At 43.1% G+C, this 26,268-nt stretch overlaps 1 protein-coding gene across 1 annotated transcript; it reads right to left on the bottom strand.

Annotated features, from left to right (window-relative positions):
* Positions 1-2,385: 2,385 nt before the first annotated feature.
* Positions 2,386-26,151, bottom strand: lrrc24 (leucine rich repeat containing 24). Its single transcript, XM_069685026.1, has 5 exons — positions 25,680-26,151; positions 7,578-7,772; positions 5,555-5,833; positions 5,012-5,180; positions 2,386-4,433 (listed from the first exon to the last, which is right to left on the bottom strand). The coding sequence occupies exons 2-5, from the start codon at positions 7,737-7,739 to the stop codon at positions 3,187-3,189; spliced, it is 1,857 nt and encodes a 618-aa protein (XP_069541127.1). The 5' UTR covers positions 7,740-7,772; positions 25,680-26,151; the 3' UTR covers positions 2,386-3,186.
* Between the last annotated feature and the right edge of the window lie 117 nt (positions 26,152-26,268).

Here is a 26,268-nt window from a genome sequence, read left to right on the forward strand (position 1 = left end):
TATTAAACATTTATTTAATCGTCAGGCAGTAAATAGGAGTCAGAAGTTGTCGGCTTTTCCCCGGAGAGATTACAGCGGACCGTATGAGAAGATCGGTTATTTTAAGTTTCTCATTAGTTGTCGTTCACCTGCCGCTATTTCAGCGGGTGAGCGAGCAGCGAGTCCGCCACTTCTTTAGTCTGATAACTAAACACCTGCAGTCAGGCACCGTCACAAACACATTCTCCTCTGTGGGAAACAACAAAAGTTAAACTAGCTCATTCATTAATTATACAGTCTTTGGCTAATAACTGCTAGCTACGCTGAGAAGCATATAGCCTAGCTTCTTAGCCGTAGCTGGCCCGGTAGCTTCGAGCTGAATGGGTGTGTTTCAACAACAAAGTTTAATGTGGCCTGCCCACAGGGCTCAGCTCGTTCGTGCTCCGCCTCTTTGCCTGCCTCTGGATTAGCCAGCTCTGGCGTTTCCTATGGCAACCGCTAGCGCCGGTGCAATTCGGGCTTGAAAGCGCTTCTTTAGAAACCAATGGGTGACGTCACGAAGACTATCCATAGTCCACGAGTCCATTATTTATACAGTCTACGTCAATGCCGAATGGACACCAATATTAAAATTTCCCTATACATTACTTGTACAAGGAGTTATATATAGTGACAGGTGGGTGATGCTAGCTGTATGCTAGGTGTCAACTCAGCAAATTCCAGTCACTGAGCTTGACGTCACAGATATATTTGTAGTGCTGGTGTATGGGCAGAAATATTTGTCAGTAGAAAATGAATTTGAATTGTTTATATTTGAATTTGAATTGCTCAACTTGAATAGTTGAATAGTGGAGTGACACAAAAGTGGAGTGATGAGATAATATCTTAAACTGGACCGGAAATCTTGCAGCCTAAATAGACCGCCCAATTGGGAGGAAGTGTTTGTCAGATGATTGTGGAGATTGACGCATGTCCAGTGTGAAATCAGTGCAGCCTGAGTTGCATGCCTCAACTAACTCGCAGGCGTCGCTCCATTTAAAAATATGTTAGCACTAATTAGCAGGTATCAGTGTTTTCGCTGACCATACCTGGCTTGTTAGCTCATTCCACTTTTTTTCATATGTTTATCTATTTGTGGCGGCTTGTGCATGGTAGTCAGGGTTGTTGTTGTTTATTTTCCTTCAGAAAAGAAGGCCAGCTGCAGTGATTAGGAGACCAAGTCTTTGAAGTAATCCTGTTCATTTTATTCACACTGCTGTGCTAGCAAGTTGTGAGTTTGCTAGTTCCAGAAGCTCTGTATTTTTAATTATAATGAACAAACAATTTAGATCAGCTACCAGCATAAATAGAATCTCATTCTGCGGGAAACACTGTCGTCAGCTAGCTAATTAGTCAGCTAATGAATTTGCCTTGAGCAAGGACTGTTGAACTTTATAACTTTGAGGACTTAGCTGTTATCAACCCAATGCTCCTTGCCAGCGCTAACCTATTGTCCAAATGAATTCACCATCTTAGTTTTCGGAGTCAGAATGCCTACTATTATGCTGAACTAGAGGCTTTTAATAATGCAGTCCATACACCAATGGCTGCCATCATGAACCTACATGAACTTTCAAATACAGTCCTCGGTCATTAGCCTAGCTTAGCATAAGTATGGGAGGCAGGGGGAAACTAGCGTGGCTTTCAAAAATACTCTAACCATCTCAATTAATCTTTTTGATTAACACATTGTTTCTTATTCGCTTAAAAAATATATGTAAGAGTTCTGAGTATTTACTCAGCACTTCTACAATGAGCGTCTCCGGCTAAAGGGTTGCTGCCTGAGACCTCACCGGGACTTCAAGAAAACAGAGTCCCTGCCCCCAAGCTGGCAATTGTCATATTAACATTATTGTGTATGTACATATTAAAGATATAATCTCGAAAATCTCAGTTGCGTGAGACCGGAAAAGCAGGCACTTAGCTCCGCCTACCCTCTCTGGCAGACCAACCACTGCTGGCTGATGGAAAACGCGTCACTAACTGGGCGCCCCTTCCAATGTTGCCTCAGACACCCAGTCCATAAAACAGCAAATGCAAAGGCTTTCATCAGTGGGCCATAGGCTCAGTCGCCATTGTCTCACCTCATCACCACACATACAATGTGTTAAACAATAAGCTTAGAGCACAGGAAGAATAAAAAGTTTATGAACCATGGACCTCTCAGACTGACCTACACAGTCTACACATCTTTCACTCTAACCTTTAAGATCTCATGGGCTTAAAGAAAGAATAGGAAGAGAGCGAAATTGGTGCGCTTTAACATTATAGTTTCACATAGCAGAACAGCTGCATTAAAGTGAGAAGTAGCCCTTGTAAGAAAACAATCATTGAATCTTTTAAAATACATTTTATTATGTAGAAACCGAAGACAAAATGTACAATATTCACATTAGAAGTGTTACAGACTGATGTTAATGGAATTACTGCCACCAAAGATTCAATTTCAGACAACAGAAATATTAATCCCTTGTTCTGGTGTTGCAACAAATAAGTAGAAAAACATGACAAGTTAACATCAAGGATTACAATAAATGGTAGAAATGTTAAAAAAAGAAAAGACTTGTAGCTGCATTCAAAATGAACCTCTTTAATTAAATCCTCCTACATGCGCCCACTCACACATAAGGGTAATGACAATGCAATTTCAGTGAGAGGATCCGTTCTAAGTCTAATGGGGTCTGCAACAGGGTCCACAAAACATCTGTACTTCACAGTGAAATAGAGCTCCATTATATTTGCACCAAACACTGACAGAACACACAAAACAAACTTAAAAAAAATGAATAGGTACAAAATATGAATCACTGCTTAATCCATACTGTTAGTTGCCTCTATGTGCTGCACAGTTTCAGCCTAACCGTTTCTCATAATGTTAGCCACTTATATTTATCTTTAAAGGGTTGACTTGGAGACAGAAAAGTATGATTCAGTTGTTTTCCCCTTTTAATTATCAGTGTTCATCCCTCTGATCCATCTTAATGTCATACAATCAATCAGATGAGGATCTCTGAGACCATGATCAAGGTTTCCCCTAGCAACCACTAACTGATGCTCCCCCCTTTTCTGAAGACAGCATAATGATATGAAGCTTCAAATCATTGCACCAAGGTGATTTCCTTTTATGTCTTTAATTAAGTCCATAATCATATGTTTAGATGTCAGAAATTAGCAGTGGATCTCGTAGGCAACCTGTGATCCGAAGAGGAGGCTCTGACTGAGAAAGAGCTCCTCTGGGTCTGTTGTCAGGGGTCCCTCTCCTCCGTCTGCTGGGTTTCTGCGAAGCCCCAACCCCCCTGATCTGGTCAGTGTGTGCACCATTTCATGGTCCAGGAGAGCCTCCTTCATACCATTCTGCTGGATGAACCCGGTCATCATGGGACACCTAGATGACGCGGAGCCCACGACAGGCTTGGTTCTGTTGAGTACGTACATCTCATGGCCATGATCATCGCGGTACTCCTCTAGCTGCGCAAACGTGGTGGGACCATCAGAGTAGTCGTTCACGTAGAGGATGCTCTCTTCCTTGCTGGTACAGAAGGAGCCGCCTTCTTCTTTACGGAATTGCTGGTGGCGAGTGTAGATCATGATCAAGAGGAGAACGGCAGTGAGTGCCAGCAAGGAGATGCCAACAGCAATGGCTGTCTGTGTAGCAGGACCAAGAGCATTGAAGTCCATGCTGTCCTGTTCATAGAGAGGCTCCTGGCTTACATCCAGAACCTCTGGCTGATAGAAGGAGTTAGATGAAGAGGAAACAAAGGAGTGCGTATTCAAACGAGGCCAGAACTGGGATGAATAAGAAGACGAGGACATGTTGACAGCCAGATGGAAGGTAACTTTAGCTATGCCTCCAGGGTTCCAGGCTTCACACTCGTAGCGCCCTGCATGCGCTACAGTTACATTGCTGAGGAACAGCATACCGCTTCCCATGTCCGGATCAAAACTGTCCCTCTCACCACCTTCCTCAGTCCCACGTACAGGCCCCTGGATTCCCCCAACACCTCTGACCTTCATCCCTCCACTGCTAGGCAGAGCTGTCACCACTCCTCCAGGCCCAGGCCGGAAGATTTCACCATTGGGTCCCAGTTCTTGAACCAGTCCTCGAGGTGATAACTGGGGCTTGCCATGGGAGGCTTTCTTCCAGGTAACCTGAGGCTGAGGGTACCCCGAGGCTTGGCAGGACACTCTGAGGCTCTCCCCTAGTCGCACAGTCAGGTGGCTGGGCTCGAGCTGCACCACGGGGGGGATGCAAACTAGGCTGTTGGGAGCGACCTCCACGAGGCTGAGATGGGAGAGGCGAGGCGGTTCAGAGCACATCAGCCGACGCTGTTCAGCAGAGCTCAACAGACGCTGTCCGTCCTCTCTGATCCAGGTTCTCAGCCAGCCAAGAGCACAGTCACAGCGCCAGGGGTTCTCTGGAGGTCAGGAAAGGAAGCAGACATGAGAACAATGGTTAAGTGGATGCTTTGTCAACAGCTGTCTTCAAGAATGAATTTTGTGCCCCAACTTTTAAGCCAAACTTCAACTTCTACTGCATTTATATGATCTTATTGAAAGCGAAAGAAGAGGTATTTAATGGACCTGGAAGGGATTTTGTTTGGTAAATAGTTTTGCTGTTCTTAGGATAATTTAAACTTTATTTCAGCTCTTTTGGCACCTATTGCAGGACTCAAAGTCCTTTTGTAGAGGCTGTGTCTTCAATTTATTCCTCATAATTGTGTCTTTGAGGGGTTTAGTTCTCATGAAAGGTTTCTGGTTTTCTGAAACCCTTTGATAAGCAAAATATGTTTCAGGGCACTTAATTTTTATTGACATGAGTCTCTTGGATGTGGCTGTTTCAATGCATTCTTGAGTCACAGTTCTCCAACATTGTTGTATGGAAGCATTTTTTAAGGCACTTTGGCTTCAATTCAATCTCTCAGGATGGCGTCTGTGTTGTCATTTAACAGTGAGACGTAATATGTTTCTGTTCCTCTGTCCTCGCTTGGCCTACCTGTGACACGGAGCACCTGCAGGCTGACGAGCGGTTTGAGGGATGAGGCTCCCAGTGTGCGGAGGTGATTTCTGCTGAGGTCCAACAGGGCCAGTGATGATAAACCAGAAAGAGCTTTCTCTGCCAGCAGCTCTATGCTGTTTTCCTGCAGGTGGAGTTCCTGCAGACGCTGCAGACAGCAGAACGACATGAAGCAGAAGGAAAATGTGAAACATGCAAGATAAAGGGGAAGGAAAGAAATGTCAAATGTAAAGACGAGATGACTAAATTCCACCTGTCCAGCAGTCTGTACTGTATCACTGTATGGCAGGGATTAGTCAGACATGTTGCCATGAATTGGATTTACAGTTTCACACGTCATTTATATAATCCATAAAGAGGCATTCCATATTAAAGAGCTTTAGCTCTGCTGACTGCTAAGCTTTTTTCACTTTACATAAAAAGGATTAGAGTTAAGGTTTTTGGAACGCTTGAAACAAAATACACATTAAACATTGCTGTCCATCCATCCAAACATTCACTCCTTCCTCGAAGCTCACTAACCTGCAGTCCCCTGAAGGTGAAGTCCTGCACTCTGGTGATCTGATTCCCGGCGAGGTACAGGATCCGGAGGTGCTCCAGACCCCGAAACATATCTGCAGTGACCAGGTGAATGAGGTTACCATTGAGGGCAAGCTCCAGCAGCTGCCCCTGGCTGAGGAATGCGCCAGGCTCCAGAGCTGAGATGCTATTATTCTGAAGGTAGAGGTAATGGAGGCTTCCCAGCCGAGTCAGGTCCTGAAGACGGATCTGCACTATGGCGTTGTCCTGGAGGAAGATGGTCTTTGGGGGAGACAAGGCAAATTAAATTAGTAGAGTGATCTGAAATTGATTGAGACACAGAGGAAGGGATGTGATGTTTGAAGTGGTGTTTTGTAAGTGTGGCCTGAAGCTGTTTTATTCTCTACTGTTGTAGTACTCGAGAGCTATCTTACTCTTAAGAGCACTTTTCGAAGGTCTCAAACTCGTCTCGGTCTTGGACAGAAGAGACTGTAAAGTAATAATCTTGAATATTTTCTTGTGAATAAATGTCTGTTAAGTCACTATCTATTGCAGAATGAGGTAACACAATGGTGACTGAGCCTATAGCCCACTGATGAAAGCCTTTCCTTTCTCAGTATTACAGACTGGGTGTCTGGTGCGACTTTCAAAGAAGAAATCCCAAGCGGCGCCCAGTTAGTGACGCGTTTTCCATCACCAAGCAGTGGTTGGTCTGCCAGAGAGGGTAGGCGGAGCTAAGCGGCTGCTTTCTGGTCTCTGCAAGTGTTGCGAGTAAATGGTGATCTAGTATGGCTGAACAAACAGAGAAAAGATCGATGACTACAGATACAACTTCAAAAATAAGTGAAAATCCAAAAAAAAAGAAACAAACTCGACGCTCAGATGAAGCAAACAGTCTAAAAAGGAAAGCAACCGTCAGCCAGGAAAATCAAGAGTTACAACCGGAGCCAGCCCTGGACGTCACACATGCAACACTGTCTAGATATCTGGAAAGTGTGCTGCTGCAATTAACGTTTATCACCATAGGTGCCGCCAAAGAGAACGAAACTGAGATCTTTGAGATTACCACTTTAATTGCAAGGGTGTCATGCAGTTTGTGACTTGCACTGATGTGGTCTTGACTTGGCTCACCCTGCTTTGACTTTGGTCTTTACTCTCAGTCCTTTATAGTCTTGGTCTTAGTTTAGGTGGTCTTGACTTTAACACTACTGTTTTCTCTGGATGGAAAAAGTACCAACCAACCATGAGGAGAGATCACATTAACAATTAGGCCAACTCCAGAGCTATCTGCACTCACTGGGCTGTGCAGAGCTTTGGACATACAGTGTGTTAATGTAAGAGTTCAAACAATGTGGAATGTGCTAGTTGAGGATCATTATAATTATAACTTTGACTCTAAGTGTGGGTTGTGCAGTATTTTTCCCAGTGTGTGGTTAAGTTCTGTTGCCAAATGCAGCAGAAATCACAGACCTTATCAGCAAACATCTTCAAACAACAAATGTTTGAGTGATTGCAGCTACACCAGAGCAAGTGTTTGATCCATAATGCATGGCTTTTTGCTTGATTGCTAATATGCATTCACTGGTGATGTTTTCAAAGAAGAAAACATGGGCCATGAGGTAAAGTATGATCGACGAGATAGACCTGCTGATTGAGGTTAATGGAACAATTTATCCGGGACAAGCCTTTCATTAATATTCATGAGCTGCGGTAATGTTGGGGGGCCTGAACCCGAGAGGAAAAGACGGTGTAATGTTAAACATCTCCTCGACAGATGATCAGAGGGTGTGCGAGAGTCACTTTTTGAGCGAGAATGAATAATTACACAGCCAACAGTGCAGCCCCTCCCTCAGGCTTACATCAAAGAGGGCCATGGTGAATTGATTAACCGCAATCATTTCAGGGTAATAAGAATGGATCAGAGAGGGAGTCAAATGATACGAAAGTACTGATGTTGGATGGGAAGGTCAGCTGTAATGCACTGGCAGCTAGTGCCCTAACTTATTTTTTCGATTGGCCAACTGACCTCTGTGGCTGATGGGACACCCTGTGGGATTTCTTTGATCCCAAGAGATCCACACTCCACCGTGAGGCTGTAGCAGCGACAGCCGGAGGGGCAGCCCAGAGTTGGCCGAGGGATGCAGGCCAGGATGATTAGGACGAGTCTGGAGGACCACAGGCGGACCATGATGGTTTTACAGTGGACCCTCTGGCGCAAAACCTGGAGAGAGGAGATAAAGGAAGTGAGGAAAGTAAGCATCTTTCTCCAGAGGTGGGAAGTAAGAGAGTATATTTGTAACTGTGCTGAAGTAGAGATTACAGGTTTCTGTACTTTACATAATTTAATACATTACATTTTAAAAACAGACCTGTAACTTAAGCTTTCATGCATTTTAGATTTTAAGATTTCAGCCTGTATGGGACAGTAATTCCTTCGCATATCCATCAGTGCACAGACAAAATATTATGTAAATGACTTAAAAATGTATATAAATGCAACATAAAAGAGAGAAAAACTGGGCCATGATGTTGCTGACCAACGGGGAGAACTTGTAGCTACATAGATGAAAGTTAAACAGCCAACATAACAGCTCCTCGGAGAAGATTCAGAGTAGGACAACATTCCCTATTCCCTAACAGATGTACACATAAATGAACCGTACTTATAAAGTGCTTTTCTAGTCTTGCGACCACTCAAAGCTGCTTTTACACTACATTCACCGACACATTCATACACTGATGGCAGAGGCTGCTCCGTAAAGTGCCCGACTTTCAGTCACAATCACACACCGGGGATCGAACCACCAACCTTCCGATCGAAAAACGACCAAATCTACCACTGAACCACAGCCGCGCCATACAACAGCAATGTCTTTGTCAGCGTATTGTTTTTTTTACTATATTTGACGTTAGAGTTATTTAAGGTTAAAGAGCAGCTCCAGTCATGTTTTAAGACATACAAAATGCTCTGCTTGAAATAATAAATTGTGTCTGATGTGTTTTTTCTGCAAAATATGTTTAATTACCTAGTAAAATTCCTCCCAAGGCATCTCCTCCTTCTCCCTCATTCCAGAATCTGCATAGGCCCCGCCCACTATGCAAATGTACAACCGCCCCCTCCGTCAGGATTACAAAACACGTCTCTGCCGTCGTTTAGTGGCAACTTGTTGAAACTTAGCTAGCTTGAAATGTAGTAATTAGTGGTAGTAACGTTAACGTTAGGAGTCAGTAGTGAGTTGGCAAAAATTACAATGACGGTTACAGCTGGCTTGTGCATCACCAATGTGGTTGCCATAGGTTACACATAATGATATGCATAGTGTCACCCCGTCCATTAACAGGATTGGCTCCTTAGGTTTGTCTGAAAACGTGTTGTTCAGCCTGTCCTTGGTACACAAGCAGACAGGCCCAGCCATGGAGATGATGGCTTATGTTGTCCCTGATATGTCTTGTAGCACATGAGAAACACCACATGGAGATGTTCACAAGGTTAAACACTTGACTTTCACTGGAGGGGGATTTAAATGTATACCAAATATGATGAGAAGTTCAGTCACCAGTTTGAACCAGTTTCCAGTACAAAACTCTCTCAATCAGACCTTGAAAAAGTCATTCGTGCACTCATCTTCTCCAGGCGAGATTACTGTACCTCCCTCCTTTCCGGTAATAACCAAAAATCCCTCTCTCACCTCCAACTAGAGCAGAATGCAGCAGCTCGGCTTCTTACTGGTTGTAACAGACGACATCACATCACCCCAATCCTGGCTTCCCTTCACTGGCTTCCCGTTACTTTTAGAGTTGATTTTAAGATTTTACTGATCACTTTTAAAGCCTGTGTGGGTCTGACTCCAAGCTACATGGCAGAATTGTTGACACCTTACAAGCCAGCCCGCAGCCTTAGATCCTCAGGTGGGGGCCTTCTGGTCGTTCCAAAGCCATCAGGGACCCTCGGCTTTGGAACGACAAGAAAGGAGGAGGAGATAGGGAGATAAGGCTCGCAGAATCACTTCTTAAAACTCACTTTTATAGACTTGCTTTATGTGATGTTGTGTGTAATGTGATGTTTATGTTTGTATTTGTGTTAGTTCTTCCTGATGTATTTACTTTCTTTTGTCAATTGCTTTTTATTCCTTTTACCGTTTATCCTGTTTCCTCTCTGCCTTGTTTTTAGGCTTTTACATCCTTTGTCCTGTTGCTTAAAGCCCCCCGCCAGTGAAAATCAAGTGTTTAACCTTGTAAACATCTCCATTTGGTGTTCTTCATGTGCTACAAGACATATCAGTGACAACATGAGCAGTCATCTCCATGGCTGGGCCTGTCTGCTTTTAAACTGCAGTGTACCAAGGACAGGCTGAACAACACGTTTTCAGATTGTCAGGTTTGAGACGTCACAAACCTAAGGAGCCAATCCTGTTAATGGACGAGGTGACGCTATGCATATCGTTATGTGTAACCTATGGCAACCACTTTGGCGGTGCGCGAGCCATCTGTAACTGTCATCATCATTTTTGCAAACTCAATACCATTGTTGCCAACTTAACAGCTTTCTCCTTCGATTTAGACTTGTTAGACTCTTGTGGTGACTTATTTATTTTAAATTTAAATTTAGCAACATTTTCAGACTAGTGAAATGTATTATATTGAAATTCCTTCCCATGTACGCTGCTCAGAGTAATCGCAATTCACAGCTCCTCTGCCAACAGCTCTGAGTTGCTCTCTCTCTGCTCTCTTGTCCCGTGCGCAGCAGCACTGTGCAGGCAGTCGGGGGTTGGGTGGGGCTGTCCTAGGGCAGCGGGCAGCATGTGCTCACAAACACTGAGCATTATGCAAATGAGCATGTGATGACATCATCGATATGCAAATTGGCGTATGACGTCATCTGGCGACTTCTAGCAACTTTTGGAGCTACTGCTAGCTACTTTAATTGGAAAACTGTTAGCAACTACGCTCACTACTGAATACTAACGGTAACGTTACTACTTCTAATCACTAAGTTTCAAGCTAGCTAAGTTTCAGCAAGTTCCCACTAAACGATGGCAGAGACGTGTTTTGTGGAATTTTTAATGAGGGAGAAGGAGGAGACGCCTTGGGAGGATATTTACTATGTATTTTGCATGTCTTAAATCAGCGGTTCTCAACCTTTCTTCCTTGAAACCCCCCCAGCTTGTGTCTAAGAAAGGCTGAGCCCCCCCTAGCCCCCACACACGTACCCCAAAATGAACACCAATCAGCCAATAGTTTGTAGAGGTGTGGCTTACAACATAGCTACTATATCTGAATGAGGACCGAAAAAAAATGTTTTTATAATAGTTGAAAGGACTTTTGATTATCAAGTAAGTGCTTTTTTAATGATTTTATTTAACATGTGCAAATCTGATCTTGACAATCTCAGTGCAGACAAAGCCTCACGCACCCCCAGCGATCTTTGGGGCCCACCTGAGGGGGTTGGGAACCTGGAGCTGGTCTTTAAACTTCATGTTGTCTTGCTGTGTATAAGTATCTGTACTTCTTCTTGAGCCAAGACGTGTACTTTTGCCAGCTCTGTCTATCAATCAACAAATGTTTTCCATTGGCGGTAATGAATTTCATGCTCGCAGCAAACAGTGCAGATATGTTGTATAACCAGATGACTGTGAAATGACAAGGGAGGACTGATAAAAAAGCACAGCCACATAAAACTATCTTCTCATCCACGCCTGTTTTCCATTCAGCCGCGTCTATTCAGTGAAATTGCAACAGCTTCTGTAACGGGCTTCAATTAATTAAAGATGTGATAAAAGATGTGCAGGTTGCCTCAAGGACCTCTCTCTTGTCTTTTTAATGTATGCGCAAACACACTCACTCTCCGCCGCTATTTCAGTCTCTCGCTTTGTCTAAGAAACACACGTGTGCAAATTGTGAGACAGACGCTGCGTTCGGCCCTTATAATGCGAGAGACCATATTTACCTCCTCGATGCAAATCTCGAGAGGCTGCCGGCGCCGATCGTCTGATCAGGAAACAGATCAGTATTGGCCGCTTGCCGCACCTTACAGCAATATCTGTCTTTGATATAAACCCATCACCGAGCAACTCACCCATGCCCTTTTTTATTCCTATACAGCCTGGAAGGGATTTATTGTTCCGCTCGACTGTTCACATCAAAACGGCCTTAGACCCGCTGTCCAATATCGTGTAGCCGAGCAGTGTTCACAACAGTTCATCAGCAGCAGATCGCATGGAGATACTGCAGGCCTGGAGATATAATACATGTTGAAATGTCACACTGAGCCCGTCATTCTGCTCCGCTGACAGCAGGTAGATTTATTGTGCTCCGCTGAGCCGCCCGAGTCTTCATCCAGCAGAGAAGCAGACATCGCATTGATCCAATCCAAAGTCTCATATTGTTATAAAACATTCATGTGCACCCCGGCCGTGGCCCGCGTATCCCATTAAGCTTGTCTGTCTTGCGAAATTTCCAGTTTGCTTAAGATTGCAGGATCACCCGGAGAGATAATTGTGAGCATTTACATCTCACTCTGACTGATTTTGAATCATCTAGTTATTAATTACTAGAATGCACCGAGATCTCATTAGAGCTAAGTGATGAAAGTGATGTCCTGTGCCTGAAATAAACTGTGACTGATAAATATGCAGCGTGCAGGGTGTTTGAACCGCTCAGTCAGATTGATATCAAGCGTTTGTCATTTGTACCGAGCAGTAATTTAAAGCTGGGATTGCGAAAGCTCTAGGATCACTATTTCAGAGGCTCGGAAGTCGCTCTCAGTTCAGACACGGCGCATTATGAAGCAAATCAGCAATGAACTGGAGTTTTAATATGGCATGTTTGATTTAGAGCACATTACAGAGGATAGCCGGCCAGATTAATACAATGTGACCTACATAAGCTGCTCAATCGTCTTCTCCCAGCAAAAACAGAGACGCCTATTAACAAAGCATGCCATTTCCTCTGTAGAGCGCACCAAACAAGCGTGGAGAGAAATTATGTGTTTCTATTGTCGGAGAGAGAAAGCACAAAAATTGAATTTTGAATAAGGCCTTGGTCTTTCATTGAGCTTTTGTTGCTTCCCACAGTGAGATGACTTTTAAATAGCTTTGACTTGCTTGAAAAGTGTCAGAAGGGAACCGGAGAGGAGGTGCTCGCCCCGGCCTCTGCTAAGAATACACACACAGAGCGGGATGCACACGCTCTCATATTTGTTGTGTGAATGTGAGACGCACATCAAGGCAAATGACACCCTGCTAGGTAGAGAAAATAGCTGATGCATCTCGCTGCTCATTTCAGCGTTACTTTGTCTTTAAAAAAAGCCTGAGCGGCAAATCGCGCCGCGCGCTCGGCGTTAGAACAGGGCTTAATGAGATGTGTAGACGAGGAAGAACCCGCGGAGTTGTAACAGTTTGCACGCAGAGAAGCGACGACGACGGAAATAAAACAACATTCAGGGAGAGGTTTCTTTAAATAATGCTGCCGCATGCGAGTTGTCTTACAGTACGCGCTCTGCTGTTTCACATTCAGTTTACCCTCGCTCTCATCTTTTGTCATGCTGATGTGGGATTTCAGTAGTAAGAGGTCAATTTGTTCATTTCAGTCTCAGTAATCCTCGGCGGAACAGGCGTAATCTGCACAATCAGATGCTCGTTAGCTAAGCCGCTCTCTGTACTGTCGACGGTTTCATCGAGCAGGGCTGCTTTGTTTGGCATTAAAAAAACAAGGTCAGCTCTGAATCTGTATCGACTGTGTATGAATGTGTAAACAGGCTGATTAGAGCTTAATGTTGTGTGCACAGACAGAGTGTTGAAGGAGAGTGGCTGGAGAGACCTGCCGGGGCATGTGTCAGTCAACAAATGGCAAAGGAAACTAATAAAGTGCACATCACACAAAGCCTGTTCAACATTCAGTATCGGCGTCTCTCTCCTAACATGCATCCGCACGCCGCACGCTGCGGCTCTGCAAACATTATTTTGCACTGGACTCCGCAGCAGCTGGGAGTTGTTTGTCTGGGCATTTCTGAAATTACAATTGCCTCTTTATTCTTGACATAGCGCTTTGTTTTCACGCCCCAAACAAATCATCCTCCTGCTGAACAATCACAGCTTGCCTGGACAAACACTCGCAGCACAGAAAATTCACGGCATACTGCTGCTGTGATTCTCTTCTTTTTTTTTTTTTTTTTTTTTTCAGAGGCGGGTAGGTGTTGATTTGTCGAAAGGTGCAGCACACAGCCAGAATGCTGGAGGCAGAAGCAAAGTTCACATCCCCGTGCTGCCACCGGTGCAGGTCGGCCTCATCTGTTGTTATGGTAACTCTTTCTGTGAGGGAAGGTCTGCGCCCGAAGGCCAGGCACAGTTCGTGTGAGCCAGTGTTTGGCAAACAACTTCACGGAAATAGAAGCTGTCAGTTTCCCGAGGAAAATTGCTCACGGGAACTTGAGCGATGTGATGACCCAAAGCTTGATCGTAAATTCTCTTTTGGTTCAACTCTGGCTTGAACTTTTTCCTCCTCTTTAGTGTGAAAGCCGCCATCATTTTCCCTTTCCTCCCTCCATCTTTGACCTCTTTCTGTTCTCATCTCTCGCCCTCTGCGCTGACTGACAGGTGCTAAATCATTTGTCTCAGAGCATCCTTTTGTCCACAAATAGACTGAGGCCAAGGCAGAGGGAGAACACTGTGGCTCTAACCCAAGAGAAGCACACTGACTTTGAGCGATAGTCTCAAGCATGCACACAAAGACACGCACACACGCGCAGCTCATGAACATGCAGAGCACGCGTACAAAGTAGCACTTGTACACAAACGCTAGCCACCGACATCCAGGGACACACACCGTTACTGACAGACACACGCAGGGGAGGACACACCGAGCTTATGCACTCGCACATCCTGCCTACATCCAGCAGCAGCCATCATCATTCACAGACACAAGTCGGACACAAACTGGCAGCCACATACGCGCTCTCACACACACTCACACATATTTTTGTGTCAGCGTTAAAGGAAGCTCGGCTCAGTTAATAAGCCTGCATCGATTCCTTTATTTTCCAACACTACTTTGTCCAGCTGGGCTCCGCAGCCATTGATTTCCACCATAAAAGCAGATGTGGGGAAGAAGCGGGGAGACATTTATAAATGTCTGTGTTGAAGAGAAACAAAGTAAATGAGAGCATGTTGTGTGTGTGTGTGTGCCTGCATTGTGTGTCTGTGTGTTAATGTGTGTGTGTGTAGTTTGCTGCCAGGCTACCTCAGGCAGAATCGCCCTCTGTGCAGCAGCAGCAGCAGCACTCTGCTTCTTCTCCCAGGGGAGCATTTAGTCTAAAACCCTCACTCCGTCTCTCTGTGCTCAGACAAACTCTGTAAATCTTTGCTTTTTAAGAGTTCACATGATAAACTGCAGTGACAGGTCTGTCTGCCATGTACCGACTGTTGTTGGTAATGTAAGCTGGCTGGCAGAAAAGCTCAAAGGCTATTGATATAAACTGCACGCAGGCTCAAAGCGACCCAGAAACTCAGATTTTTTATGTAATGCTGTACAGGCTTCAGCTGCGGTCAACAGATTCTCGCTCCTAACTCGTCTAATACAACAGGCTGGTCAGTGGCCCTAAGCTTCAAAATATGACAAGGTAGGTACCACTCTAACATCGGTCTGACACATAGAGGGCTCCACAGTCAAGTAAGCAATAATAAATGTTCAACGTTTAAAAATAAAGCAGTTTAGCTCAGCAGTTAAACCACGCGCCCCATATACAGAGCTACAGTCCTTGATTCAGCGACCCCGGACTCGACTCCCACCCTGGGCCCTTTGCCACGTCATCCCCACTTTCTCTTCCCCTGTTTGCATCACTATCCACTGTCCTCTCTCTAAAACAAAGGCATAAAAGTCCAAAGAAATAAATCTAAAAAATAAAGAGAATAAAGTAAAGTGATCATCTCAGAGATTTTCTTGTAAATAAATGTCTGTTATGTCACTATCTATCGTCCAATGAGGTAACACAATGGTGATTGAGCCTACGGCCCACTAATGAAAGCCTTTGCATTTGCAGTATTACAGACTGGGTGTCTGTGGCGACTTACTAAACAGTAATCTACTATGGCTGAACAAACAAAGAAAAGATGGATGACTACAGATACAACTTCAAAAATAAGTGAAAATCCAAAGAAAAAGAAACAAATTTGACGCTCAGATGAAGCAAACAGTCTGAAAAGGAAAGCGACCGTCAGCGAGGAAAATCAAGAGTTACAACCGGAGCCAACTGTGGACGTCACACATGCAACACTGTCTGGATATCTGGGAAGTGTGCTCCCACAATCACGGTTTCTCACCATAGAGGCTGCCAAAGAGAACGAACCTGAGATCTGAGACTGTCAGTTTAATAAACAAGTATAATGAGGTTAGATTTTCAAAATAAAACTTGAGGACAAATGTGTCTTTTGGACGTGCAACAATCATTAGCACATGATGAAGGTTGAAAAACGGACCAAGTTTGGTTTTTGTTCATGCATAAAAACTACCTATTGTTATGTTAAAGTCCCCCTCCAGTGAAAGTCAAGTGTTTAACCTTGTAAACATCTCCATGTGGTGTTCTTCATGCGCTAGAAGACATATCAGGGACAACATGAGCAGTCATCTCCATGGCCGGGCCTGTCTGCTTTTAAACTGCAGTGTACCAAGGACAGGCTGAACAACACGTTTTCAGATTGGCAGGTTTGAGACGTCACAAACCTAAGGAGCCAATCCCATTAATGGACGGGGTGACGCTATGCATATCATTATGTGTAACCTATGGCAACCACTTCGGCGATGCGCGAGCCAGCTGTAACCGCCATCGTAATTTTTGCAAACTCACTACTGACTACTAACGTTAACGTTACTACTACTAATTACTACATTTCAAGCTCGCTAAGTTTCAACAAGTTGCCACTAAACGATGGCAGAGACGTGTTTTGTTTTCGTGACAGAGGGGGCGGTTGTAAATATACATAGTGGGCGGGGCCTATGCAGAGGAGAAGGAGGAGATGCCTTGGGAGGATTTTAACAAGGTAATTAAACGTATTTTGGAGTTACAACATATCAGACACAATTTATTATTTCAAGCAGAGCATTTTATGTGCCACTGGAGCTGGTCTTTAAAGAAAAAAGATCACTATACATCATATGAAAGTTTGATGCATAACATGTATATGCAGAGTTATTGTACGTACATACCGTAAGAAATTTGACTATTGTTAGACTCTGAAATTAAAACAATAAAACTGATTTCTTGACTGGAAGACCTGTGATTTGTTGACTTTTCTTTGCTCTTCCTTCAACAATAACTCACTGCAACATCAAAAGCTTAACTTCTGAGGACAGGGCCCAGGAATGATGCTAAAGGGGTACCTACAGGCTCATACTCTCATTCCCACTGGGAATGCAGACAGCTTGCTGTGGTACGAGTCACACCCTTTCTCCATGCACGGTGAACAGCAGCATGTTTACTGCTCCCACAAATAGAACGATTATGAAAATTGAACACTCATTGTCTGTTACAGTTCAGCAAGTTTTGTGTTGGAGTTCAGCGCGGTCCGATTTGATTTGCGGCCGAGGAGTGAAAGCACAATGGCAACTGTATAATCAATATCCATTTTCCACACAAGATTTACTTTTATGCACTCGTTGTCCAAGCAGGGCGACGGTAGCCTCGCATCATCGTCGCTCCAGGCTTAAAAAAGATTTTCAACTGTTTCAGCTTTGTGGCTGTTTTTTTGTTCCTCTTCTTTTCATCTTAAATCCAGGACTTAATCTGCATGACTGAGCAGAGGCAACGTCGCAAAAGCTGTGTAGAAAATGTATGACTTTAAAACAGCTGAAGTATAATGCAATGGCATATTGATTTTAGAGAGGAAGATATTTATTCTTATGGAACTTAATATAGTACAAAATAGGTTACCGCCTACTTATAGGGATCCTAAATATATAAATAGTTTATGAAACTGCTGCCAGCCCGTTACGATGTGAACGATAAGAGAGAAAGAACCACAACCACATATTTAAACCTCAAACACTCTTATTGAACCTCTAAAAATCTGCACATTTATCACTTTAAAGCAACATTACTCAACCGCTTTACCTTAAAGAAACAGCTTCATATTGATTTGATGGGACACCGACTTGTAATAAGGAAAATGGTGCTTCATTTATTCCCACTCGGCACCCTGAACGATCGCTTTTGCACTTTGTAACTTGGGTTGAGTGGGTGCAATCTCCTGGGAGAACTTAAGGCACAGCTTTCTGGCAGAAAGCCCTGAAGGCAAACACCTCCCATTACTAGTCTTATCTCAGTATTTTCACTACGGCATGGGCGAAGAGAGGAGACTGAAGAAGACGAAAAAAGAAACAGATTGACTGAGTGGACAAAAGTAAATCTGGGACAGGTTGTTGCTCATTGGAGAGAGTGAATTGCTCTCTTAAGCTGCAGTGCAGCTAAATTGCAAAAAAATTTTTAGGCTAATATCATTTTTTCTACATAAATTCGAGAGGGTTACTTCTGTACATTTTTGGTACAGCTTCTTAATAAGACGCCCCTTATTAATAGTTTACATTTAGTACCTCATGGCTTTATCAATGCTTAATAAGTCATTAAATAAGTCATTTACTAGAGACTGACTCACATCCGACATTATTAAGGGCAGCTTACGGGTTGCCAGGTTTTATTAAATTTCCTTTGACTGATTGGATCGGGTCACAGACAGTCTGGACCAAAATCACATTAACAACTTATTAAGCTTGTATGAATATCTTGGTCACATTTTTAACACTATGATTTTTTACAACCCGGCAACCCAGATGTTTAATTAGCTATTACCAGAGATGTGGACTTAAGACTTAGTGACTTGGACTCGAGTTGACTCGAGTCACTATTTTGATGACTTGCGACTTAACAAAAAATAAATGACTTGAGACTCGACTTGGACTTGCAAGTTAATGACTTGAGACTTGACTTGACTTGAGGCATGATGACTCGGATGACGTGAGTGTGTTCATAAGTTGGAATGTTGTAAAGTTCAATTTATTGTCAAGTTTCTCTCTATCAAGTACGTATGCAGCGCAAACTGGGAGTCATGATTGGATGACTCAGAAAGCTCCCCGGTATGTGATTGCCGTAATTGAATGAGTGGCTGTCAGTCAAGCTCATCGCTATGGCAACACGCAACATCAAAGCCACCAAAGCGAAGCCTCATCAGTCGTACTCATTACTACTCAATACATTCTCAGAGCAGACCATCATCATGGCTGAGTCTGTGCCAAGATAACACAGATGCAATTCATTGTCATACTTTTTGAACAGGTTATATAAATTGGCCGATTATATCATTATTAGACGTGCTACTAACACCTTGTCTGTTCTCTTTATAAAGACCAGAAACTACAGGTAAGAGTGCTGCATCTTGGGTGGAAAAAAAGCGAATTGACTTGCCTTAACTAAGGACTCGACTTGACTTGACTTGCCCAAGAAAAATGACTCGAGACTTGCTTGAGACTTGGACCAAATGACTTGAGACTTACTTAGGACTTGAGCAAAGATGACTTGGTCACACACTGGCTATTACTGATGTAAAAGGGTAAGGAAATTACTTTAAACCACTATTTAATGTAACAGCTAACCCGAGGTTGAGGTGAAAAACAACAAACAGGTTAGCTAAGGCCCAATCCCAATCTCCACCCTAAAGCCTGAGCACTGAACACTCACTGACTTTAAAGGCGTCAGGCGTGCAGTGCGTGAGTGTGTGAGTCTGTGAGGGTTTGAGAACTGCATAAAAATGAGGAATGGGACGCACAATCATGACATCACACGCTGCCTGGAAACCAGATGGGCCATTAAATCTAACAAGTACAAAAGCCGACCTGCAGCATGTTTTTGTGTGTCTTACAGTGTTTGCATATTTCAGAATAAAGATCAGCTTTATTTAACAAACTATCTAAAGTCAGAAAGGCATTAATGTTTTAATTAATGCAAATATTTAATTGTTGTTTTTGCGGTTCCAGTCACCGTCTTTGCATTGTTTACATTTATTATTTGGTCAAACTTTATTGAATACTACTTCAATGTACGAACATTTGTTTACATTCAGTGGGGGGGCTGGACAATCACGTTTGTATACGTCACCAAGTTCGCTATGAACCCTGGGTAAGACCCACAGGAAAGTCAGCAGATATGCGGACTCACAGAAAGTCCATAATTTGGCGTTGTAAAGTCCGCATCAGAGCCCTCACGCACTTGCTGATCTGACAGTGGGACAGCACTAAGCACTCACACACTTACCGGGAACGCGCCTCAACGTCCGTGAGTCTGTGAGTGTGGAGATTGGGCCTAACTGCTTTTCTTGCTTCTCACTCGCTCAACATGCGTCGTCACTTCCCCAGAATGCCGAACTCCCGCTTAAAAGTAGCTTTCTAACAGTAATTTTCTCTTCCCTCCCCCGGAACTACTTCCCAGCCAATTAGCCACTACGGTGGGCACCTCCCTGAATAGACAACTGCAAAACAACAGCAAACATAAACAGGAAGTTATACCCAGCATGGCATCATATCTTTGATATCGCCAACTATCAAAAGAATTGTTTACCGTTTGGAAACTAGATATAGTTGAAAAGATCAAACCACTCTCATGTCTTTCCATCAAGTATGAAACCAGCTGTCGATTAGCATTAGCTTAGCATAAAGACCAGAAACAAGGGAATAGCTAGCTAACATGCTATTTAGTATGTTAAAACACAGATTTATTCCTGTTCAAATCAATAAACCAATACAATGTGTAATATATAGTAGGAAGATTTTACAGTATACAAGCACTGGACGCTACCACAAAATTATCCCAGAATGCAATGCAGTAGCAATGACAACAACACCAAGAGTTACAAAAGCCAGCTCTGGTGTAACGTCGACAACGCTTCATTTTAAATATTTTTTAATATTACTTTTTTGGCCTTTTATGCCTTTATTGAGTGAGAGGACAGCGGATAGTGTCAGTAACAGGGGAAGAGAGTGAGTGATGACACTCGGCAAAGGGCAGAGGGTGAGAGAGTCGAACCCCGGGGCCGCCACATTCAGGACTGTAGCCTCTGTATATGGGCCGTGCGACTTAACCACTGAGCTAAACTGGCCTCATTTTAAGTGTAAAGGCCGGTTCAGATCAATGATTCGCAACCATGACTGGATGCAACTGCCAAAAAAATCCCCTGACATGTGATCGTGAACATTCTACAACTGGGCCGTTCACATCAAAGCAACGCAACGCACACAGACACAGCTGACCGTCTCCATAGCAACGACACACTGACATACCCCACTACTTCTGCGTTAATACTATAACATTAGTTAATACTATAAAATGTTAGAATTAGGCCGAGGTTACATGAATGAACTAGCTGGATTTCTGTTGTCGTTATAAAAAGAAGTGGATGACAGTGACATGCTCGCAATGTTAGCTGTAACACTGATTGATAAACGGCGAAGACAGAGAGTTTGGAAAGAGAGGATCTGGAGCCGTCTTTGGCTACTGCAGTGCCTATGCCAATTTATGCTGTTTCCTGATTGGCTGAAGTGAAATAGGTACATCATTGAGTGCTAAAACTGCATTTGGAGATTTAACAAGTCAAATCTGCTGCAACTCCAGCTTCAGACGCTCTGCAACTAACCAGTTCACACCGCTGCAATTTTCTCTGCAACATTCTAAAACTGTTTTGTTGCGTTGCAAATCATCGATCTGAACTGGGCTTAAGACTGATACTTCTATTTAGTACTCAGATCATCGTTTATCAACATGATTGTATGTAGACACGCGTGGTTGGTGGTTGCTGCAGGCTCCCACTTTCACAGTCTTTAACCGGCAAGGATGCTCTCAGGAAGTGACGTGACAATCCCCATAATTCTTTCCTCTTTATTCCCACAAAGGCACGTTAAACTAAAGTACATTAAATGGGTCTAAATGTGATCTCAGATGCTGTAAAGTTTTGGTCTTACAGGGGGTTATCTTTTGGACTCTGCAACTTCCTGGAGTCTTGTTGTCTACGTGAGGTTGCCAGGTAACCTGTTGAGGCTCTGCAGAGTGGAGTTTGGGGTGGATTTTATTAGCTTTGAACAGAGCCAACAGAGCCGGGCGAGATGTTTCCTCCTTTTTTTAGTCTTTATGCAGCTGCTGATGTGCTGCAGATAAGAGCAGGACGTATCACTGTTCTTTAAAAAGCATCAAAAGCAAATGAGACATCAACCACGGTGTGTGTCTTTGTCACTCACTTGTATTCAGGCATTTACAGTTGTAAATGCGGCAGCAACAGTTTCATTGACTGTTTCACCTTTTGAAATGTATCTGTTATTGTTTCCTGCTCTTCAAAATCTGTGTCAACATCACCCCTCTGAACCAAACTCTCCTGTGTTTTCTCGACGTTTCTTGTGTCGCCCTTTTTCAAATACCAATTTTCTCTGGTCTCCCTCTGACTGTCTCGCACGCACGCACACACACACACACACACACACACCGTGCATCCTAATTGTCAAGGTTGGTTGATGCAATCGATCAGAGCAATTTCACTCACAGCAGCTTCATTTGACAGGCTGCAGAATTTATGAGTCAGTGGATTATGTCAGGGTGGAATTGAGAGGTTTGATCTTTGGACTTCTTTTGCTTCATTTTCATCAGACTGGTTGCACCCCATTTCTGTTCAACACTTCTCATGTGTTACTTACAGCACAAGGGGGGAGTGTGTAGTAATGAGGGAAGCAAAATGACACACACACACGCAGAGCAATCGCATGTGACAGTTGCGCAGCAGCTTTGTTTCAGTGTGTGATGGATGCACGAGATGAGACGGGTCGGAAGATGGATGAAGCCGAGTCACGTCCTCCTCCATTGAAAGGCAGAACAATCGCTTCCATTTTAATATTTCCCCCCTTTTTGACAAAAGTATTCACATGAATGAGTCTGTATTCGATTCTATTTTCTTCTAAGCGGCTGCATTATTGTGTTTCCTCAGATGTTCCAGATGGGTGAATCTGAATTGTAAATATTTCTTCTTTTTATGGCAGTTCAGTTGAAATTGCAAGTATTGCTCAAGAAGCGGGAAAAGTGTGCAGGAAAGTGTGTGTGTGCGTGTGTGTGTCCAAAAAATGAATTGAATGCTTTGCAATCGTTGAAAAATGATTGCTTATCATCCCCGCTATATTGCGTTTCAGTAATATTGGGTGTGCAGTGTAGTGTCTGCAGAAGGAGCCATTGAGTCCTCATAAATTATGTTTCTTTGTGGTCCATGGAGGTGACAGCATCTGCTGACTGCAAGTGATGGACAACAGTATGGGATGCTGCCTGACTGTATTGTGTTTATCTGTGAAGTCGGGCATATAGACGGGAAAATAATGAAACTGTGAAAGTAATCAGTTTCCTCCCTCATGCGTTTCTTATTTCAGCTGATCTTTGCCGTATCGTTCGCAACCCAGGCCAGAATGTGGGGCCTATGCAATAACAGCTGAGAGATTTCATTCATTGTGTAGCAGACAGTAACCAATGAAAAATTAAATATCACTGCAGGCGTTAGCAGTCAACTTGTCCGTACGAATCTGTCCGCACCAGACAGACACCCGCCCTCAGAGTAAAACAAACGAGGTCCTATCCGGGGGCCCGCCGTTTGGCTCCCGAAGCTTCCTGCGCAGAATAGCAATTAACCAGACAGACGCATTAAAAGTCTGACATTAAGGAAGGAACTGTGATGCTTCGAAACCAGAATGAGAAAACACGACAGTTTTCCTGCGGGGACAAATAGCACGTAATAGTCAGCTTGTAGTGATCTAATCACACTTTATTCCTCCTGGCATCTCCCATAGTGTCACTGTAATATCGCTGCCAGAATCCTACAGGGTGTGTGCTGTGCTCAGCACTCGACTTATTATACTCCATTTTTCCCATCACAACAGTAGCACTTGAATATCCCCATGTGATTTGAATACACAGAGACTCTGCAGTGAAAATTGGTATAGTTTGTCTCTAGATTGCGTTCTTGGATCAGGACTGTGGTTTTAGTACTGCGGCATGGAGAGACAAACTAAAAGCAATCTGAAGTCTTGGATCGCAGCAGTGGAGCTGTCATAATGAAACATATTTTTTACTTAACTTTGCTGTTTGAACCAGCGCTAATGGGAGTAACAGCAAGTCCATTTAATTACAACACAACATCATGTTCAGGTAGTTTGAATTACAGGATATAAATACAAGCTGTCAGTTTATTAGGAACACCTCGCCAAAATAAAATTCATATACACATGAATAAAACAGCAGCCCTGCAACGAAAGCAACATCCAAGCTGTTACAGTGTTTTAGCTTTCATGACATGTTGGCTTACAGAGGCTGTACTTACTAATAGTGTTGAATTATATTGATTATAATTATATGATAGTATAATTCGGTCTTTACTGCTGTTATATAAATTATTACATCATTATTATTATTATATATTAATATCATTGATATCACATACTGTATGTTATATCATACTGCTATACTAATGCAATTATACCTTTTTATATTACTTTCTTAGAACTCACTTCATATTCCAAACCATACTACATTATATACATGCTGTAATATACCATACTGCCACTTTTATTCTAAACCTTATATTGTACCATATTGTAAACCTTAGACCTCATAACATACAGTATTATCTCATCCTGCATGTCACTTTATCTTGTCACTTACTCCTCCAGCTGTAAATACCTCGTATTTTATTTACTTTATCTATTCTTATTTCTCTACTGTACTAACTTGCTATTTTCTCCTTGTCATGCTGCAACACCCAAATTCCCCCCCTGGGATCAATAAAGTATTATCTTAGCTTATCTTATCTAATCTGTTTTGGTTGGTTTGGAGACAATTTGATTAAGTTTGATGCTGTAGTGTTGCATAATATCAACTATAATACATATATAAAGTCCACTTTATTGGGGTACATTTGTGTAGTCTAATGCAAAACAAGCTCTGCCATAAAGTCGACTGTTACGATGGCGATAATGTTCAGTTTTTGTTGACTCAGGCATATAGGAGGTAAATCATGTACATGTTTTAGCACCAACGTCGCAGATAGTTATGGTGTTGTACTGAGATATATTATATTAAAAGGTGTTTATTTTTTTGTACACAAACTTAAACATCTACAATAAGTGAAAGGTGAATTAAATATTATTAGTGTATTTTTGTCTTGCCTCTTTTTTTCACCCATCACTTGTTTTTCCCCGTCCTTTACTTTGAGCTGTTGTAACAAGTGAATTTCCCCCAATGGGGGATCAATAAGTCTATCTTATGTTATCTCGTCTTATCTTATCTAACCTCTGGATATAATGTGGTTCAGCACAGCACCAAATTTGCTTTCACATCAGTGCTAAACATGCCAATGAATGCACATTTCTTCACCAAAAACATTGAACTCTTACAGGTAGATGTCAAGGCTTGCTTTTGTATTAGACTGCATGAGTGTCAGTAATAATGGAGCCACTGAGCAGACACACACACACACACACACAAATCTATAAACTATTAATTATCAGCACTATAACATTAAGAGGTTGTGCTGCAGGGAACAGTCTACAGCGGTGATCCTTACATTCGGGGTCTCTGCTGTTTGTGTTGCATTACATGATGTCTCTGCATGTTTCTCATATTCTGTCCACTCTGTTCCTATTAATATGGGTAGACTAATTCCAGCCTTTGACCTATATATGTTTTGTATGCAGTCTGTTTACGCTTAACTGTTTAATTATTAACGCATATTGTTGAATTGAAGGGGATGTGTTTGCTGAGGCAGTTTTACCTTCAGGATTATCTGAGTCCAAGAAATTTGGATTACAGAAAGTCATTTCACTCGAACTTCATGAACATGATTTAATCCACATTTCCGGTCTTTTTTTCCACTCTCATATAATAATCTCGCAAAGTGCACTGGAGACAGTTCTATACTTAAATAGACGTAAACAAACGCTATTAATGTCGTCTTTAAAATGTAATTATATCGTATATCCCCGTACAACAACATTTGAAACCCTCTGTGCTACTATCCCGCGCGCACACTGTCCCCCTTCTTCATCCCCAACACACACAACAGCATCCTACCGTTTCCCCGCGTGCGTGGACTTGATCCTGGCAGCGGTCTCCTCACTCACACGGGCGACTTAGAAGACAAAACAATTAAAAAAAGATGAATCCCACTTCAAATCACTGCAGAAGGATGAGCCAGAGCATTGTTTCCCTCCCTCCCTCTGCTCCGCTTCCTCTTTTTTCCCCCCCACTCGCTCCTGGCTGGGCAGCGCTTTAGAGTCCACACAGCCGGAGCTCGTCCATTGTAATTGGATGCTGAGAGCCGGAGGAAACTGCGAGCATCTGCCAACACTGGACGTCAGCGCTGATGGTGGTCGATTTAGACCCTTATCTCCCTCCTCTCATATTGTTTTCCCGCTTTGATTCGTTTCCCGTTTTTTTTGCTTTTGCCTCAACGCGGATGTTATCTCCCAACAGTGACCCACTCCTCTAATTATCCCTGCTTGAACTGACTCCCTCCCCCTTTCTCTCTCTCTCTATCTCTCTCTCTCCCTCTGTGCATGAGTGAGAGAGAGAGAGAGCGAGGAAGAGAGAGAAAGGGGGTTGTCTTTATTTCCCTTCACTCACTTTCAAAACATAAATTAGGTGGTCTTATAGTTGCCTG

Source organism: Semicossyphus pulcher, unplaced genomic scaffold, assembly GCF_022749685.1.
Source record: "Semicossyphus pulcher isolate SPU_LCO1_2020_fin unplaced genomic scaffold, fSemPul1.0.p SCAF_7, whole genome shotgun sequence".
Classification (NCBI taxonomy): domain Eukaryota; kingdom Metazoa; phylum Chordata; class Actinopteri; order Labriformes; family Labridae; genus Semicossyphus; species Semicossyphus pulcher.

Coding starts and splice junctions, on each gene's coding strand:
- lrrc24 (XM_069685026.1), bottom strand. CDS start 7,739: ATGGTCCGCCTGTGGTCCTCCAGACTCGTCCTAATCATCCTGGCCTGC. Junction 5,834..7,577: donor GTGTCCCATCAGCCACAGAG/GTCAGTTGGCCA, acceptor TCTCCCCCAAAG/ACCATCTTCCTCCAGGACAA. Junction 5,181..5,554: donor TCACCTTCAGGGGACTGCAG/GTTAGTGAGCTT, acceptor TGCTGTCTGCAG/CGTCTGCAGGAACTCCACCT.